At 36.2% G+C, this 18432-nt stretch overlaps 1 protein-coding gene across 4 annotated transcripts in view; it reads left to right on the top strand.

Annotated features, from left to right (window-relative positions):
* The window catches only part of ATP9B (ATPase phospholipid transporting 9B (putative)), a 149751-nt gene that overhangs the window by 4107 nt on the left and 127212 nt on the right, over positions 1–18432 (top strand). For 3 of the 4 annotated variants that reach the window (XM_079300853.1, XM_079300852.1, XM_079300855.1), the window contains one exon: positions 11202–11375. In XM_079300853.1, coding sequence (XP_079156979.1) covers positions 11202–11375 — 174 coding nt within the window. Of the gene's footprint in view, positions 1–11179; positions 11376–18432 lie in introns of all 4 variants that reach the window. The other variant, XM_079300854.1, reaches the window with a different exon arrangement.

Raw genomic sequence — 18432 nt, 5'->3', positions numbered from 1 at the left:
ATAGGGTAATGTGTCTTTTGTATAGGTAAATGCTGGATACTTGCTGCTTAACAATTTGTGAACTGCTGCTTATTTAATATGAAGTATGTATAATAGAAAAAAAATTAATCTATTCCAGGGAAAAGGGAATGGAAGTCTGCAGAACTTGAAGTTCAGTGAAAATTCACATGGTTCCCTGATAGTTACAAATCTCAAAACAATTTTTGCAGTACACAGAAAAGAAGATGATTTAATGTAGAAATACTGTTCTAATTCTTTTCATTTGAATGAAAGCTGTTCCCAGCAGTCTTATAGTCCTTATAGTTATGATTTCTCAAGGTGTTTTACCAGGTTCCACAGTGAACCAAAAAAGAGATAAAAATGTCAACAGATAATATTCAAGGCATGTACTGTAATTCTGTGGGTTTTTTAATTAACAAGCTTTGTTAAAATACCTTGATTCCTGCTGCCCTTCAGTTGTTTGTTAGAATTGTGTCCTAATTCTAAATGACAATGTGATTTTCAGTCTAGATGTTTTTCTTTGTATTCCAGTGGTTTTGACGTTTCATGTGTAATAGCTAAGAATAATGTCTCCAAATGTCTAAAAGTATTATTTGGTGAGACCATGTAACAATCAGAGCTTTTGGGACCTAACATCTCTTGTAGAATGGCATTCACAGAAAGTTCATTACTTATATTGCTGTGAATGTGGATCTGGAAAGCCTTGCAAAATGTCCATAATTGTTCAAAACCCCCAAATATTGATATATATCAGTGGAGTTTACCCACTGAATGGGCTATATGCAGTGGTATTTGGTATTTTGGAAAGTTTTCTGAAATGCTGCTGGTTCCTATGAATCTCCTTTCCTGGGTATTTCTGAATGTTTAGAACAAAAGTTCTTACAGTATCTGGGCAGAGTTGTACAGGTTTTAATTTAGTCTTCTCCCCCATGCACCTGTTAATTGAATGGCTCTACATATTTCATCCTGAAAATGAGCTTGAAAATGATGGATGAAGCTGAATGACTGACAATATTGGCATTAATTTGAATTTTAATACAGCTTCTGTGATAAAACATTCCAAAGATGGAACTGAATTTACTTTTGAACATCTGTGTTTTTAAACTGCTGTTGCAAAGTGACAGTAACTTCTTCAAACATCTGTTGTTTGACCAGAAGCAATAACTTGTTAAGTCCAGGAACATAACTATAAATATGGATGTTGTTTTTATTTTTGTAGAAATAGCATTGTTAATGCTATTCATTCTGCTGCTCTGGACATGGTCACAGAAACTCCTGGAAGTTAAGCAGCTGTGGGAGTGTGTGGGTGTGAGTACTGCTTATTAATTCTCCCTACGTGTACTGGCACACCTGCACTTCCTAACATCATCCTGATTCCTGTGGTGCTTCCTTTAAATCAGAGCTCCTGTCTTGTGTTGTTTTTCCTCTGACAAGCCAACAGGAATGGTGGCAAAATGGATGCACCATTACAGATGAGTCTTCTGTCTCTGTAGGACAGAAATCTTTGCGAGAGGTAGCGACTCAAAGTGAGATGTATCAGTAGTTACTGTGATACCAAAAGTTGCAAATGTTACAGGTTTCACTGACAATTGCTAGAAATGTCATTAACTCTGAACAAATAAATGTGTTATTCCTGGGAAGTGTTTCAGGCTACAGGTGGTAATGTGTAGATGTTGAAGAGTATTGGAAAGAAAACACATCAAATTACACATCTGTATGTTATGCTGATGTATTCAAATATATATATTAATTACAATGCACCTTTGTCTTTTGTTTCTGTATAAAGAGGAAAGGATCAAATGTGATGTAAAGAAATCTCACTAGAGTAGTCCTTAGGAGAGTTGTCTGTACTGTTATGCTATTTTTACAAAGTGGATAAATCATGTATGTCCTTTGTTCTTTTCCAGAAGAACTTTTGCCCCTCCCTTTTCTATAAACTTCACCTGAAATTCAAAGTTGTCTTTTACTGATTAAAAAAAAATTCAACACGGATGTCACTGTCTTGCAGAACGTATGGCCCTTTGTTTATTAACCTTTCCTGGATTGTGGTTTTGGACAGAGATTCACCCCTGTTATTTGAAACTATGTCACTGAGTGACTTTTAGGCTTAGTCTTAGATACCATCTCTGAATTCTGATTATTCCAACAGCGTTGTTTGTGTGGTAGTGTTGTACTTGGGATGCTGTATTTGTGTGACAGTGGTTGAGTTGGGTCTATTTGCAAGATCTCAAGTTGTAGGGTACCTCTAGTTTTTAGAAAAAGTATTTTATGTATTCCCATTCCTGGACTGTGTTTTGCTTTCTTTGGTGAAGTCTTTATTTATAGGTAAATACTGTGTTTTGGGACTGACACATGATTTAGGATAGGTGCAGATTCGGAGACTTCTGCCTGGGATGAAGATACAAGGAGTTTGATATATATCAGTCCTGAAAAATAGTCTTGCCATGTGTTAATATTTTCAGACCTTTTATCCAGTGTGTGCTGTCATTGTTAGGTTCTAGGGCTTTTACTTTTCAGAGCAAAGTTTAATGATTTAATGATGGAGGTAACCATATAACATGTATATAAAGTTGTTCACATTAACAACTGTAAAATAATTTTAGAAACATTGAGACTTTGATTGACGCTATACCTGAGAAGCAGTTTTTATTGTATTTTATCTGCAGACACAAATTTAGATGACATAGGAAATTTAGGTGATTTTAGTAAAAAAAGTGGTTTTTAATTGCAGTTCTTTCACTTGACATTATATAGAACTGTGCATTTGCAAAGTTCTTTGTTTTTCTCTTCACTAGTAATGGTCTTTCAGAACAAGATAGGTTTACAGACAGTTTTTAGCAAAGTTATTCTTAGAGTAACTACCCTGATCTGAAGTGTGTTCATCATTAGGCAAAAATAAAGTTTGAGAACTTCAAATTACTATTGCAGATGTTACTATTGTTTGCATAAGCACAAGTGACTGCATGCTTAAGCTATTATTTTTGCATGCCTTCTTGGCTTGTATCTATAGTATCTAAATACAGTGATTTGTATTGCTCGGGGAAGGCATTTGGATTGCTAAGAACAGGGAGAGAAAACAATTGATTGGGCTACAATGTCAATAACAATACCCAGTGACAGTGATAAAATGGCCCCGTTGTTCTGATCAATGACATACCCTTCTAATTAAAAATAGGGTTCTGCTGAATGTAGATTATGTTTCCTAAGGTCCTGCTGTGTATTTAGGTATTTCTGGTATCTATTTGTTAAATACAGAGACTCACTCATCTTGTCATGGTTTGAAAAAGATCTTGTGTTAAGGTATGCATAGCGCTTTGTAAGGTGAGCAAGGGGTAATAAGGATGGGTGCCATTTATTGTGGAGGCTTCATTACATATCTTCTCAATTTGCTTCTTCTGTATATTGTTCTAGTAAGAAAGTGTGATGGAGGAGAGAGAGAAGGCAAACAGCATTCAGAATATTTGATTTCCTTAGGAGAGTAGGTGTCTGGTGGAACCTGTAGCTTTAGTACCTGTTTTAAGCAATTTTTTAAAAGCTACTGATAAAAGTGAGCTTCTGTGGTAATAAATTTCTATTATGCTTGTAGACCTTTATCTCAACAGATAAAAGGGTTTTCCCCTTGGTTCTGCAAGGCTAAAGATACCATCTTTTGTTTGTTTGAGTTTTTCATTTGTTTGGTGTGGGTTTTTTGTTTGGTTGGTTTGGGGTGGGTTTTTTGTGGTTGTTTCTTGGTTGGTTGGTTGTTGTTTTTTTTTTTTTTTTTGTAGTAGTAGTTCAACAATGCTGCCTTGTAGTTTTCCATATTATTTCTCTGTATCATTTGGGGCTAGGGGGCAATGATCTATTTGGTCTTGTTGCAGAGTTTGGTCTTCCTTATCTCAGTGACAGTCAGCAATAAACTTGCCTGCATATGGTAGAAGTACTTTTCCATTCTATTTCGTTGTCCAGTGGATAAACATGCACTATGAGAATGTTGTGCTAGGTTTTTAGAGATCCTGGATATAAATGTTCAGCTCTACGAATATCCAGCATCCTTAAAAGCTGTTAGTATTAACTGGTTACTCCATAAAAATTAGTAATAGCATTGTTATGTGTGAGTGTCTGAGTTTTTTAGGTCAGGATCTGTGTTCAGAGTTTCCAAGTACTGATTAGGGATGTATTTGTTTTAGAGACACAGCTGAAGCTGAATAGGGACATAGAGCAGCAAGTTCTAATTAATTTAAAAAAACTTCTGAAATAGCCTTTTTGTGTTTTTAGGAAGAGATTGAAGGAAGTTCTTTAAATTTCATGCATTTAGCTGTAGAAGATTTTTCCATTTTCAACTTCTATTGTAATCTAGGATCAGCGTGATTGCTTTGTAGTTTAATAGAACTTACTGCTGTGTGAAGCGTAGAGGTGTTTGAAATTAGAGGAAAAACATAACTTCTAATTCTTAGAAATGCAGGGCAATATTTGAGGAAAGTAAGTATTTGTAATTTGATTTTTCTTGGGTAACTTCCTAGTAAAGCAATTTGTTTTATGCATACACCGATTATTTAACAGGAAGGGTTACATGAAAATACATTGTATAGTTATAAACATGGTTATGGACGAATGTGCTTTGCTTAATAAAATTTATGCAGCTGCAGTTTCCCAGGAACTTTTTCTTTGTTAGAGGACATGGTCTGGACAGTTTTGTCAGTAATGCAGGCAGTCTACAGCAGTTCCTGATTTGGTGGTTCATCCTTTAAGAAATAATTCTTGCACTTTGCATGGATATGCTTGTCACTTTTTTTCATTTTTTTTCTCTTACTGCTTCTCTACCATTGGGCAGATTCCTCCTTTATCTTCAAATTTGGAAAGTGTTCACATAGGCTGGAGGTAGAGCAGGATAGAGTATGAGTGAGGTAGATTGTGCAGGCTGCTTTGTCCTCTCCCTGTGATGGGAAGCAGGGAGATTCCTGTGACTGCTACAGCCACTCAGCCAAATCACCAGATCTGGGCAGGATGAGACATGGTCTCTACCATGCATGGCAGTAGCTCAACTAGGCTTTCTCAGTCATTTGACTCAAGACTTTCTACTGCAGCCTCTGTTCCATGTTACTCTGCATCCCACAGCCATCTCCCGGGTCCAATTAATGCCTAGACTCATGACCATGCATTCCTTTTTCCTCCCTGGATTTGAGAGATACTGCTTTTAGACATCAGCAGCTTTGTTTTCCTTCTTGTGAATTATGGTCTATAACAAAAGTGATAGGTGATGAGGAACAAATATCTGACACAGTGCTTGTATTTCCACTGGGGTCTTTTAATCAAGCAAATAAAAAAAAAGTCTTCATAAGTACTGCTTCTGCATTTGTTGAGTGAGTGTAATCAGAAAACCATACAGTCACAGCTGCTCTGTGTCTTGTACCTTCCTGCTGCACCCTCGAGTATTCCTCTTTTAGAGTAATGGAAAACTGGCAGAAAACACAGAAATTATTATGGACCTGAATAGGTAGCCACATTAGATTTAAATAACTTAGAATGGCTTCCCTTAGCTGCTATGGTACCTATGAAACTCTGCAGCCACATCTACTCTGGCAAACAGCCATCAAAGTGGAATGATGTAGGTACCTGTGACTTGAGGAATCATTTCCACAGCAGATATTTATATCAAAAACTCACTTTAAAGTGTTTGTTGTGTGTGACTTTCTTTCAGTTAAGTCTGTTAAATGAGATTCCTCATAGTAGTCAGATTTTGTGGAAAGTTGTTTAATATTAATGTTCCTTTTTTCTTATGAAACCATATTTTGTCAAGACAGTTTTCTTCATATGTGATTCAGTAGCAGTCATGCTGAGAGTTTTGATGTCTCCACTCTGGCTTCTTTTTTCATTTTGCTTTCAGTGCTTCCCTATTTTAATACAAGTTTCTAGGATTATACTTAATTGATTTGTCACTCAAGGAAAATCAGCACTTCAAGCAATTAAGTGCAGCAAAATACTAGGTAACAAAGACACAAAGATTTCTGTTCCCATCCTAGTTATGAAAAATCCATTATTCATTATCTTACTGTTTTTAAATACTGAAGTACAATTTTCCAACACAATGGCAAAATTGCTTTTGAAACAGAATAAATTACTTGCCAGTTTAGAGGCTGTATTTTGAAGTCAGGCTTACCAAACATGATGGTGCTTATGCTCATTATCTTCACTACTTGGTGAAGCTCCATATTTGAAACCTAGATACCAGTTGTGGAAAAAAAAAAAAAAACCAAACCCTTGTCTTTAATATAATGGTAAACAAATCTTGAAGAAATTATGATTAGAAGACCAACATGTTCTGCAAATATTACCACATTTACAAAACAGATTTAAATATTAAGTATCTGTGAACATTTCTCCATCAAACCTCTCCCACTATTCACTTGCATTAGGGTGTTCCTTCAGGAAAGATTTTACCCTTTTTACTGTGTTACTGTTGCTTATAAGAGATACTATTTTTCAAATCAGACACTTGTTAACTTTGTATGGAAGTAAAAGGGATGTGTTACTTTGTGATATCTTTGTGATATCCATTACAGCTGGCAGACTGTGATCTCCCTGGGTGGTGTTAAAATACATCATTAATTGGATGTTCAAGAGCAAAACACAATGCAACATAAAGTTCTCTATTAAAACTGTGATTATGTGATTTACGAATTTAATTAGAAAATATTACAAAAGCATTGAACAAGAGTATGTTTAAACACAGGCCTGTTTTATTGGAAGTCTAAGAATAAAGTAGTATGCTGAGTTTTTTCTAAGTAATGGTTTTATTACCTAGTGTTGATCTAGTCTGAGACCAATCACTGTAATTTGGTGTAATATGGATGTTAACCTGTAATAACTCCTGTGTTTTGTGAAGAGAATTTTTTCTATAATGTTTTTTCTTAGTCCATTAATAATAATGGTAAGAGAAAATATATTGCTAGATTGTCATATTAAGCTGAACATCAGATACAGCATTTTGTAAATAACAATGTTCAGGTTTTCTCATGTGTATTTTAAACTTTTTTTTTATTATTATTATTAAGTGGGTGCTCTTAGCAATAATTTGGAAAGCATTTTCAATGCCATATTCTCACATAACTTCCTGGGAGCTCCTAACTTTTAATATTAGCACTCCATTATTTTAGTTTGAAACTTTGGTTGTTTTCTGCAGTGTAAATGCTTTTACACCATTTGAAACATTGATGAAGATTTCTTGTCACAAGGCCTAATGTGCTTAAAGTTCCAATACTCAGTTGACTTGCACCTGGGTGTGGGAAATGTTTGTTTATTATTATTCCTAGTTATGCAATATTTTCCAATCTGGTCTGAGCACATCCCTTAATGGTGTTCCATACCAAGTGTTTCCAAGGCAGTGCAGAAATCAGCATCACCTGCCAAAGAAAAGAGGGAGTGTCTAGCTTGAGGCTTGTTAAACAATAGTGGGTTTGGGGCTTTTTGTTCCCCCTTCCTTATTAGAGTTTACTTCTTAACTATGTTGATGTAAAGTATGTGTTGTACTTTTTTGTGTCTTGCTTCCCTCCTTCCCTTTCCTGACATCCAAATAAGTTAATAACTGCTTGAATATATATTCTTGTATACAATAAGGCTCAACACGGAAAATGTAGGGAGAAAGGAAATGTTTTCAGGTTTTTGTATTAAATATATAGTGAATTAAAAAACTTGTGCTTGTAATATTGCTTTCTTAAAAAAAACCATATTTGTCTATTAAGACTTTGGAGTGAATACTGTTCAAGGTGCTACTCTGTCAGCAGAACTCCCTCCTGTTCAAGCAAGACCACCTACAGCTGCTCTGGATTGTGTCCAGACAGGTTTTAAATGTCTCGAAGGGTGGAGATACCACAATCTCCCTGGACAGCTCATACCTATTCTCAGCCATCCTCATGTTAAAAAGTGTTTCCTGATGTTGAGATGGCACCTTCTATGTTTCAGTTTGTGCCCATTGTCTCTGGTCCTGTGACTGGACACTGCTGAAGACAGCCTGGCTCAGTCGTCTTTGCAACCTCCCTTCAGGTTCATAGACATTAATGAGATCCTGCTTATGCCTTCTCTTCTCCAGGCTGAACAGTCCCATCTCTCTCCTTGCAGGATAGTTGCTTCAGTCCCTTCATGGTCATCCTGGCTGTTCACTGGACTCTATTCAGCATGGCCATGTCTCTCTTGCACTGGACACTGCTCCAGCTGTGGGAAGAATCTCCTCCCTTGATGTGCTGGCAGCACTTTGCCTGATGTAGCCCAGGATACGGGTACCTTTCTTTGCAGCAAGGGCGCAGTGCTGATATCCACCAGGATCTCCAAATTCTTTGCTGTCAAGCTCCTTCCCTGGAGTAGCCCCTAGCATGTAGTGGTGAGTGAGGTTGTTCAGGTGCAGAACTTTGCAATTCTTCTTGCTGAGCTTCCTGATGTTCCCATCAATCTGTTTTTCCAGCCTGTCAAATATGCCCTGGATAGTGGCATGTTCCTCTGGCCTGTCATCACTCCTTCTAGTTTTGTGTCATCTGCAAACCTGCTCAGGGTGCATTTTGCCCCATCTTCCACGTCATCAATGATGATGTTAAACAAGACTGAGCCAGTGTGGATCTCTGGGGTACAGTCACTTAGTGTACTGCCCTCCAACTAGACTTTGTGCCACTGACCACGCTCTGGACCTGGCCATTGCAACAGAATTTAATTCATCTCACTGTCTGCTCATCCAGCTACTGCAAGCAGAATCAGAATTTTGTGGGAGACAGTTTCTAAAACCTTACTGAAGTCTGAGCAGACACTATCCACTCCTCTTCCCTCATCTACCAGGTCAGATATTTAATCATACAAGTTTATTGAGTTAGTCAAGTAGGACTTTCCTTTGGTGAAGCTATGCTGACTACTCCTCATGATTTTCTTGTCCTTTTTTGGAAAAGATTTCCAAAGATAAGCCACTCTGTCACCTTCCCAGGGATTGTGGTGAGACTGGAAGGTATGGGCAGGTTCCCTGGGTCCTTCTTGCCCTTCTTGAAAGTAGGAGTGGCATTTGCTTTCCTCCAATCTTTAGTCACTTCTCCCAGTTGCCGTGATTGATCAAAGATTATTGGAAGTGACCTTGCAATGTTGTCTGACAGGTTCCTCAGCACCTGTGGATGCATTCCCTCAGAGCCCCTCAGAGGCTTTTTTATATTTTTACCTATGCATATATATAATATAATACAATACTAATAATATATTATATATATTTTGTCACGTATTTTATATATTTTGTTGTATATATATGTAATACTGTACTATATAAAATAAATAAATTCACATTCTGTTTAAGTGTTCCCTGACTCATCTTCCTTGCTTTAGGCTTTTTCCCTGTTCTCTGCGACCTGGGACTAATGAAAATCAGTCATGCTAATCAGGCTTTTCCATGTCTTGTATAACTATATCCTCCGTGTTATTCAGTGAGACCCCATTTTCCCTAGTCTTCCTTATCTCATCTGTGAACTTAAACACTTCTTGGTTTTGACATCCCTGACTGGATTCAATTGCATTTGGCTATAGCTTTCCTAGTTTTGTCCCTGGCAACTTGGACAAAGTTTTTTTTAATTTCCGCAGGTTACCTATGTTTATTTCTACCTTCTGTGCACTTAATTTTTTGTCCAAGTTTGGACAGCTCCTTGTTTGTCCAGTCAGGGCCATCCCATTGGATGGGAATCTCTTGAACTTGGAGTAGCTGATCCTTGAATACAAACCAGCTTTTTTTGGCCCCTCTTTTCCCCAAGACCTTGTTCTATGGGACTCGTTCATGTACTTCTTGAAAAGGCTGGATCCATTCTGAATTTCAGAGTTGTGAGCTGCTTGCTACCTTCTCCCCTCCTCTCAGAGTCCTGAACTTCACCATCTTATGGTCACTGCAGTCAAGGCTGTATTGGCCTTCACATCCCCAGTGAGACCCTCCTTGCTTGATGATATGAGGTGCAGCAGAGCATCTTGTCTCATGGGCTCCTCCCGAGTAATTAGACAAGGAAGTTGTTGTCAAAGTGCTGCAGGATCCTCCAGGATTGCCTATGTCCTTTTGTGTTGTTCCTTCAGCAGGTACCAGGGTGGTTCATCTTGAAGACTAGGGCTTGGGAATGTGAAGCTGCTCTTCTCTGTCTGTAAAAGGCCTCACCCTCATGCATTTCCTGTTCAGGTGATCTCTAGCAGACACCTACTAAAATATTGCCTTTACCTGTTCTGTCTACTCTTAACCCAGAAGCTCTCAGTTGCCTCTTCATCCATGGCTAGGCAGAGCTCCATGCACTCCAGCTGCTCAGTGGCATAAAGGGAATTAATTTCCAGTTTTGTTAATTACTATTTTTATATTATTTGGGTTTACATTGCTTTGGAGAAAATGGGACAGTCCCAGGATTCACCTTGTAAGAGATGACTTTAAATACAGCTTCATAAAAATTAAACTTACATCTATTGCATCAATTTTCAATCATCTTCCCAGAGGTATAAAAGTATGAAATGAGTAAGTTAGTCGATTTGCAGGTACTTGGGGGAATTTTCCTATTGAATATTCCAGTTTTTTGTCTTAGCTTATAAAGCATCCCACATACATAAAATTAAAGTGGGTAGTAGTTTCTGGGGAGGAAAAGACCACTGTTAAACAATGTAATGTTGTTTGCATGGGTCCCACAGGCAAATCTTCTTGACTCGCTGAATCTTTTAGTGTAGAATTATAAGAGTAACTATAATGTTTTCATAATTAAAACCAAGATACTGATGAGTGGTGTAGAAAGTGAGGCTCAAAGGCCTGCACACACATGAAAAGGCATCAGGAAAGCAGGTTGAAATATAGAAGTATGTACTTCCATGAAAACTCAGTCCCTTGTATCTGCTATAAGCTTTGCGAATAACTTCTTTTTAACAAAACCTTACAAAGAATCCTTTGAAAAGTAGGAAGTTGCAACTTTGTATGCACAGATTATATAAAAACTAAGAATTTCCCTGGAATGATTTGTGCTATGATTGACAATGATTGCAGGCTTTTTGCTGTATTACACAATTTTAACTAAAATTGGAATATCTTGTTAATGTATTAACAAAAATGCATGAGATGCTTAGATGAAAATATCTCCCTAATGAAATTCCATATGTCAAGAATTAACTTGTTAGTTTAGGAGATTCCCAGTGATAAAAAGTGATGTATTGGCTATTTATGTAGTGCTTTTTTCTCATTTTGCCAGGTACCAAGTGGAAGATGAATCCTCTCACTTGGATGAAATGCCACTAATGATGTCAGAAGAAGGCTTTGAAAATGATGAGAGTGATTACCATACTTTACCAAGAGCCAGAATTTCTCAGAGAAGAAGAGGCTTAGAGTGGTTTATCTGTGGCGGCTGGAAGTTCCTTTGCACTAGGTTTGTCACACACTAGTACTTTAATTAAAGTTTTTTAGCAAATTAAATTGATAGTAACTTTGTATTGTGTGATGTGTGCAGAGTACAGAACACAGAATAACTTGCTTGTCATGAATCTTTTGATTTATTTGCCTGAATTTTCCCTGCTAGGACATTGCTGGCTGTTAAAAACTATTCTGAAGAGCTGATGCTGTTGTGCTTCTCCTGTCTGCCTTGCTGACTAGCAAGAGAGACCCTGAGCTAAACTTGTATTAATCTAAGGTCCATAATTTGGCATGTAATTATGGTTCTCACTTCACTCAATACTACATTAGGGTAGAGGGGTTAAATTTTTTACTTTTATGGATATTAGTGTGTTAAGTTTACAGTATATATAAATTTATTGATGTTGCTGTAAGAAAAAAGCAAATTCATCAAATAATGATTAGTTAACCCTTCAACTTTAAAGGTTAAAATACAAATGTAACTGATGGCCTTAGAGTGAATTGCAACTGCAATTAGCTCTTGTGATTTGGTTCTTACTTAGCAACTTTCTGTGCCAGACTCTGCTCTATGCAAATATCTTGGAATAGTAATTTTCTAATGAATTTTTAGCAAAACTTTTAAGTAGAAAAATTGTCTTTAGGATTATTAAGGATCTTTCTTTTTCTGTAATTTGGAGCATTAAAATCTGAGAATCGGTAAAGTGAGTGAAGCATTTTCAGTGAATTTAAATGACAAATGCTTTCTTTGGCAGATGTTTTTAGAACTGATTTAGATAGAAGTCTTCACATGTGGTTTTCATGGCACTTTAAGAGGCCTGTTGTTTTACCTAAGCAAAGCTATGTTTGTGCACCTTCAGTTTTTCAAAGTAATTGTTACAAAGTTTTAAAAAACATTATCTGTGTTGATTTCTGTTTTATATAATGATTTAACAAAAAACTCATGGTCTATTAATTTTATTATAGGGATTGAGTATATGGAAGGTAGAAGGAAGGAAGGTAGAAAAGTTTATAGAAGTAGTGTTTGTATAGGTAAATGGTTTTGGAAGCAGTGTTTCTGGTACAGACCTACATTTTAGCTGTTTAAAAGAACGTAAGTATTTAAAGAAAAATCTTTTGGACATGTCTTAAAATATAGATACCTTTCAAACAATATACTTTTATGTGAGTTCAGTTCTGTAAGTATTAGTGATTATTAGTTACTGTGGTTATATTCCTGTAATTTTCATGAAAACAGGCAGGTCGGTAAAGACTGTGCCCTGACATGGAATTTACAGTGTTTGGATAGAGACAGACAATTGCAAGGTGAGTTTATGTTGGAACTAATTAAAAATTGTAAGAGAATGTCACAAGAAATGGTCATTAGTGCTGAAGATTGCAAAATTTCATGTTCCTGCTTGCTTTTTAAATTTGAGAGGTACATCTCAGCTTTCAAGCCTAGAAAATTTCAAACCTGTTCTTTAAATTACTTGAGTCGTATTTGTGACGGACTTTCAAGAAGAAAAATTTCGCACTATGGATTTTTATTTTTTTTTTTGCTATGTTCTATACATCTTTTACTGGAAATATAAGTGTGTAAAAAGAAAAGTCTTCACTAGGAAAGAGGCTTTAGGGGAGTATGACTTCTGCTTTGCTAATTTTCTCAACTGAATTTGGACACAATAAAGAGTCCATTTGGTCTTGCATTCATAGGCATTTTAATGACAGCGGTGTTCTCTGTAGTAGAACATCATAGCAATTAATTTTCATTTTTAGTGGAAAAAAAAATTACCATCAGATTCTAGCAGAAGCTCAAAATTTCAGTTGGGTATTAGGAGACAGTGGATACTCCTACAGGAAAGCTGCAGGTGGCGGCTTAGATGAGTAAGGGAAAAAGATGTGGGAGGAAGGTGAATCTCATGGTTTTTTATCTACTAGTCCAGTTAGGCTGGATAGAAACCTTCTCTTGGTTGAGCATTTCTGAGCGATTGTGTAAATACCTGTCATTGTAGTAAGGAGATTTCTTCTGGGCTGAGAGCATTATTGAGGCTTGGTAACTGATAAGAATCAGGGATGTGCAGTCAGTGTAAGTTACTCTTTTGGATGGTTTCTGGTTATAATAGCACTTTACAAATTTTTACTGGGGCCCACAGAATACTTGAATTTTTGAAATGCCAATTTGCAGTTGAGAAGTTACCTAGGATCATGCAAAAAATCATGCAGGAAACTTGGAGGCTAGTGTATTGTCACACCTGCAGTAATTATTACACTGTGTAGTAGAATTAGTTACAATGTTTTTATGGAGTGTGAAGTGTTAGTTTGGGATACAAATGTGTGTTGATGCCTTCACACTTGAAATGGAGTGGAGCATGTGAGAAAGCAATTTTCGTGTATGTTGGTGTATTCATGTTAAGTGGGCAACTGAAACTTATTTCTGGAAGACAAACAGGGTTCTTTTAAATGTAATGTAAGATTAAGGCAGTCTGAGACCTGTTCAGTTAAATAGAATTTAAAATTTCATCCTATTTTTGTGGAGCTCTGTACCCCATACCTGCATCTGGATGAGGTTGAAATCTCAGCTTCAAAATCTAGAATTGCTTTTTGTACTTTACATGAAATTGTAAATTTTTCAAAGGTGTGACAGAAAGATGAACACAATAAAGGACTGGGCATTATTCTGGAATAAAATTGCAGAGCTCGGGGGCCCCTGATTTCTTTTGGGTTCTCAGGGGAAGTCTTGTGTTTGTGTTCAAAATCACTTTGCATGTTTCAAACAAACAAAAACCCCAATACCCACTAGGGGTTTTTGTCCATTTTGCATTGTTAGGATTAATCTCATTTTTGTGAGAGGAAGCTTTCCATCTCTTATTTTGCAGCTTTAGAATTTTGTATTCTATAAATTTTTGTTGCAGTATCACAAACTCTTCCTCTTTAGTCTAAGAAGTTTCACCTGCTTTGCAGAAGCAAATGTGGAAGGTTTGACAAAGTTGTATGTACTGGAAAAATGATTTTGTAAAAATCTTTTATTCAGCTTTTATAAGCCAAATATATAATTTTTCTAAACTTCAGTTTAGACAATAGACTTGTTGATCATATCTGAATGGTGTGAACTTTATTTGCAAATCTCCAGCTCTTTAAAGAGATTTTACATTTGCAAGAAAAAAAATCATAATTAAATCAAATGTTGTGTTTGATTTTGAACAAACTGAAGACTTAATTCAACCAATATAACTTTTAACTTCAGAAACTGCTTATTTCTTGCTTTCATAGCACAGTTAAAAGAAAACTTTGTGATATAGCAGCTGTTTTGTGGTTGTAATCATTTTCCCTTTAACTTACAAATTCTCTTCAAGCTTGTGAAATTATAATGCACATAGATCAATACTCTGGAGCTCTTTGGGCTGGATTGATTTCTTTCTCATGAGATTTACATTCCACTTGTTATCAAAAAACACTTTGTCCCTATGAAAATGGTGCCATTGAATGGCATTTCCATATGAAGTGAAGGGGATATCAAATGCTGGGATTAATTTGGGCTCTAAGATGGCCTGTACGCTTTCAATTAATCTGCAACGCATTTGTTATGCAGAAGCATGGGAAAATGCTGATCTTTTGAGAATGACATGACCACTGTGTTGCTTTTGGCCTGATTACTGAAGCTACCTGTTGAGTACAATAATTACAGTATGTTTTCTTTGCAGAACTAGTTTCTGCTACTTAAAACCTAATAAGGAAAAGTTGACCCTTGCAGACAATATAGAGCTTTTATATTATCTTTCCATTCTGATGAAAATGCTGTTTTGTGAAAGATACTGGCAGTTAAGCTTGTAGGATAAAAGTAATGAAAAGAGAAAATAAAAAAAGCCTTTATTATCAGAGCTGCAGAGTCAGTTGAGACTTTTACTTTAGCTTTTGACTTGTAGAGATATGGTCTATTTATGAAAACGTTAAGGGTTCTTATTTAACAATTACTTTAGGTTTTGGTTTGTTGGGGGGAGTTTTTCTGGTCGATGGGTTTTTGTTCTTGTTTTTAATTTAAATATCATATTGGTTACTAATACAAAGACAGTGGTTATTGTTCTTCCACATTAAAATAATACATTAGGAAGCAGATTAGTGAAATGCTATTTAGTAGATATGCCTTGAACTTCTTTTATAAATTTGGTATTTTGCATATATACAGTCTGTTATATTGATACAGACAACACAGCTTGCAACTATCTTAAGGAAATGGCTTCCTGTGCATGTGTTGAATTTTTTAGACAAGGGCATTTGAAATACAAAATTAAATCAGTAAACAAGGATGCACTTCATATTTTTTTTATTTCTGAATTCCTAAGAACATAAGAATTGAAAAAATCTGAAGTATGTCTTGATCATGCTACATCCTAGGCTATTTGAAGCTTGGAGAATGCTACTCCCCTTTATCATACAAATTTATTGGCTACAGAAAGCCCACGGAATCTATACCCTTGGCCAAAAATATCTTCTGTATTGGGGAATGTTAATTCAAGGACAGATTAGAAATGTGTTGGATGTTGATAATCTGAGTTACAAAAATTTTGAGTAGACTTAATTGGTGTTATATTTTTGAATTAATATATATTTATTAGGATTTCTGAGGCCAGCATATCCATCTTATATTCTTTCTGTGATGAAACAGTAATTGTTGCTAAGACTGTAAATAGCAGAATCTAACTGATTTATTTTTTTTATGGTAGTAAAGCTCATCTGAACTATGACAATACTGATTTGGGCATAACCTGTAATATTTTTATCATCTGTGCCTTCTCACATCTTCTAACAACTTAACTGTTGTTAGCTCCCTGTCAGTCAAATCCCTTTTATCAAAGGTATCACAATTGTTTCCCAGTCAGACATGACTCTTATGGCATTCGCTGAACTAATGGCCATGATGGTGTCTGCTGAGCTGGAGCAAAAAAATGTAGTTTCAAGGTGGAGAGATTCCATGGCAAGGAAAGCAGTGTAATTATGTTGCCTTAGCAGTAGAGAAATCCTTAGTGTCTGAGGAAATGATTCTACAAAAGAGACTGTGCCTAATCAAATATTCAGTATGTTTACAGTTCAAATTCAAGAACTGATTGAACAATGCAGGATTACAAAGATTGCCAGGGAGTTCCTGTCTACAGAACTGTAGGCAGAGCTGTCATACTAGCTCACTTTCTCCAGGAAAACATTATTTTCCTTGGAACTCTTTTCCTACAGATATGTTCTTACATTTCTCACTATATAACTAAGCTGTCTTCTCTGTCTCCACACCCCTGCCCTGGAAACTAACAAGTTTAAAGCTTTAATGCCAGGAGCAGTTTTATCAAGTAAAAATGCAAGTTGGCACTTAGTGGAATCATTCTGCCTTCTGCTGCAAACATATAACCTTCATTGTTTCAACTATTTTGGAAGTTTTAAAGATTTTTAAAGGTTGGGGATGGATATAACTGAAAATAATCCCCTTTTATTCTGCATTAGTTTACAGCTGAATTGATTTGCAGGCCTGGTTTTCCCATTCAGTTGCATGAGTATTTGCCAGCACAAGGAAAGGAGCAAGAATCCACACCTTTGTTATGGGGGAAGGGAGGTACTGGACGTTTCAGCAGCAGTAGAATCTGTTCACAGCCATTAAACTGATTGTGGAATCACAAAATAGAAAGACTGCTGTTTATTTTGCTTTAAAGACAAGTTTAAGTAATAATGTTTCTGATTTGTATGTTACTAAATAACAGGGCTGAATTTTGAAAGTTGAATTAACACCATTACAATGATAGAATAAATATTTGTCACTATTTTAAAGTGACTGGGAAAAGCTGATAAAGGATATTTGATTTTTATGACAAAAATAAAATGCATATTTATGTCTATCACATAGTAAGAGTTTTGGGGAGAAAATCTTAAGAATCCAGCATTTAAAATTGAAGTTTTTTTAAAGGTCATCTTTTGTGTATTGATGTAGTGGTATTTCCATAACAAAGTTGTTGTTGCTTTGAATAATTTTGTTATTGGCATAACCTTTAATTTTCTTTAAAAAGAACTAGCAACATTGAATTCTATTATTTTGCCAAATTAATTTGTAATAAGCATGGGATAATGTAGACTGCACACAAGGAACACTTTAATAGGGATTGTGGCAATGTAAGGTAACTATCGGCCTTCCTTCCCTGCAGTATTTGTGTATTTCATGAGTCTGTAATTCTGAATAAACAGACTAGGAAAAGACCTTAAGAGGTTTCCAGTCGATTCCTTGTCTCTCCAGAATGAATTATATCTATCACCAATGTCTGATCTAACCACATCTTAGAGATCTGCAGCAATTCCAGCCTCCTTAAGTGTCTCCTCCACCCCTGTCATTAAAAGAGTTTACTCAATATCTGTCCATGTTGTGACCACCCTGCTTATTGATTTGCCACAGTTGAATGTCTGTCATGAGTTAATAATGGTGGACCTAGAGAATAATTGTCCCTTTGCAACTGGTTCTTGAATACTTGAAACCATATTAGGTTTACACTCACCCTTCTGTGTACAACTGTGTTTCTTTTGGTGTATCTAGTAGTCAGCCTGCTCTGCTTTCTAGACCTGTAGTTGTTTTCTTGCTCTTGTGTGTGGTCTCTGTTTTCCCAATAGACTTGTTTGTTGAAATCTGGTATTCAGAATGGTCCTGTAAGACAACTGAGCTCATGCTAGTACTGATTGAGAGAAAGTAATACATTCATGACTTGCTACAAGTATGCTTGTCCGCACTGAGCAGATGTCTTTTTTTGCATGAGTGTAATGTTCTCATGAAGTAACTGAGCTGCAACCTGGTTTTTGAGCATTTCCTGGTTCTGTATTTGTGTAGTTGGGTATTTCTCTGTAAACTGTGTAGTGCTTGTACCTGTTCAATTGCATTCTGTGTCTTCCAGGTAGTTTTTTAGTTTTTCTAATCTGTCAAGGCAGTCTTGAACTCTGATCTGCTCTTTGCATGTAGCCCTCTCTCTTCTAGTTTTTTTGTGGTCTGAAAAATGAAATATTCAACAGGCAATTACCCAGTAGGTTCTAAATAAAGCTTTACAGACCTTCATTGAAATTACTTTGGTTTTATGTGA

This window comes from Erithacus rubecula (assembly GCF_903797595.1).
Source record: "Erithacus rubecula genome assembly, chromosome: 3".
In the NCBI taxonomy this organism is placed as follows: Eukaryota; Metazoa; Chordata; class Aves; order Passeriformes; family Muscicapidae; genus Erithacus; species Erithacus rubecula.
The sequence above is the reverse complement of the archived record's forward strand: the minus strand, read 5'-3'. Positions and strand labels throughout refer to the sequence as shown.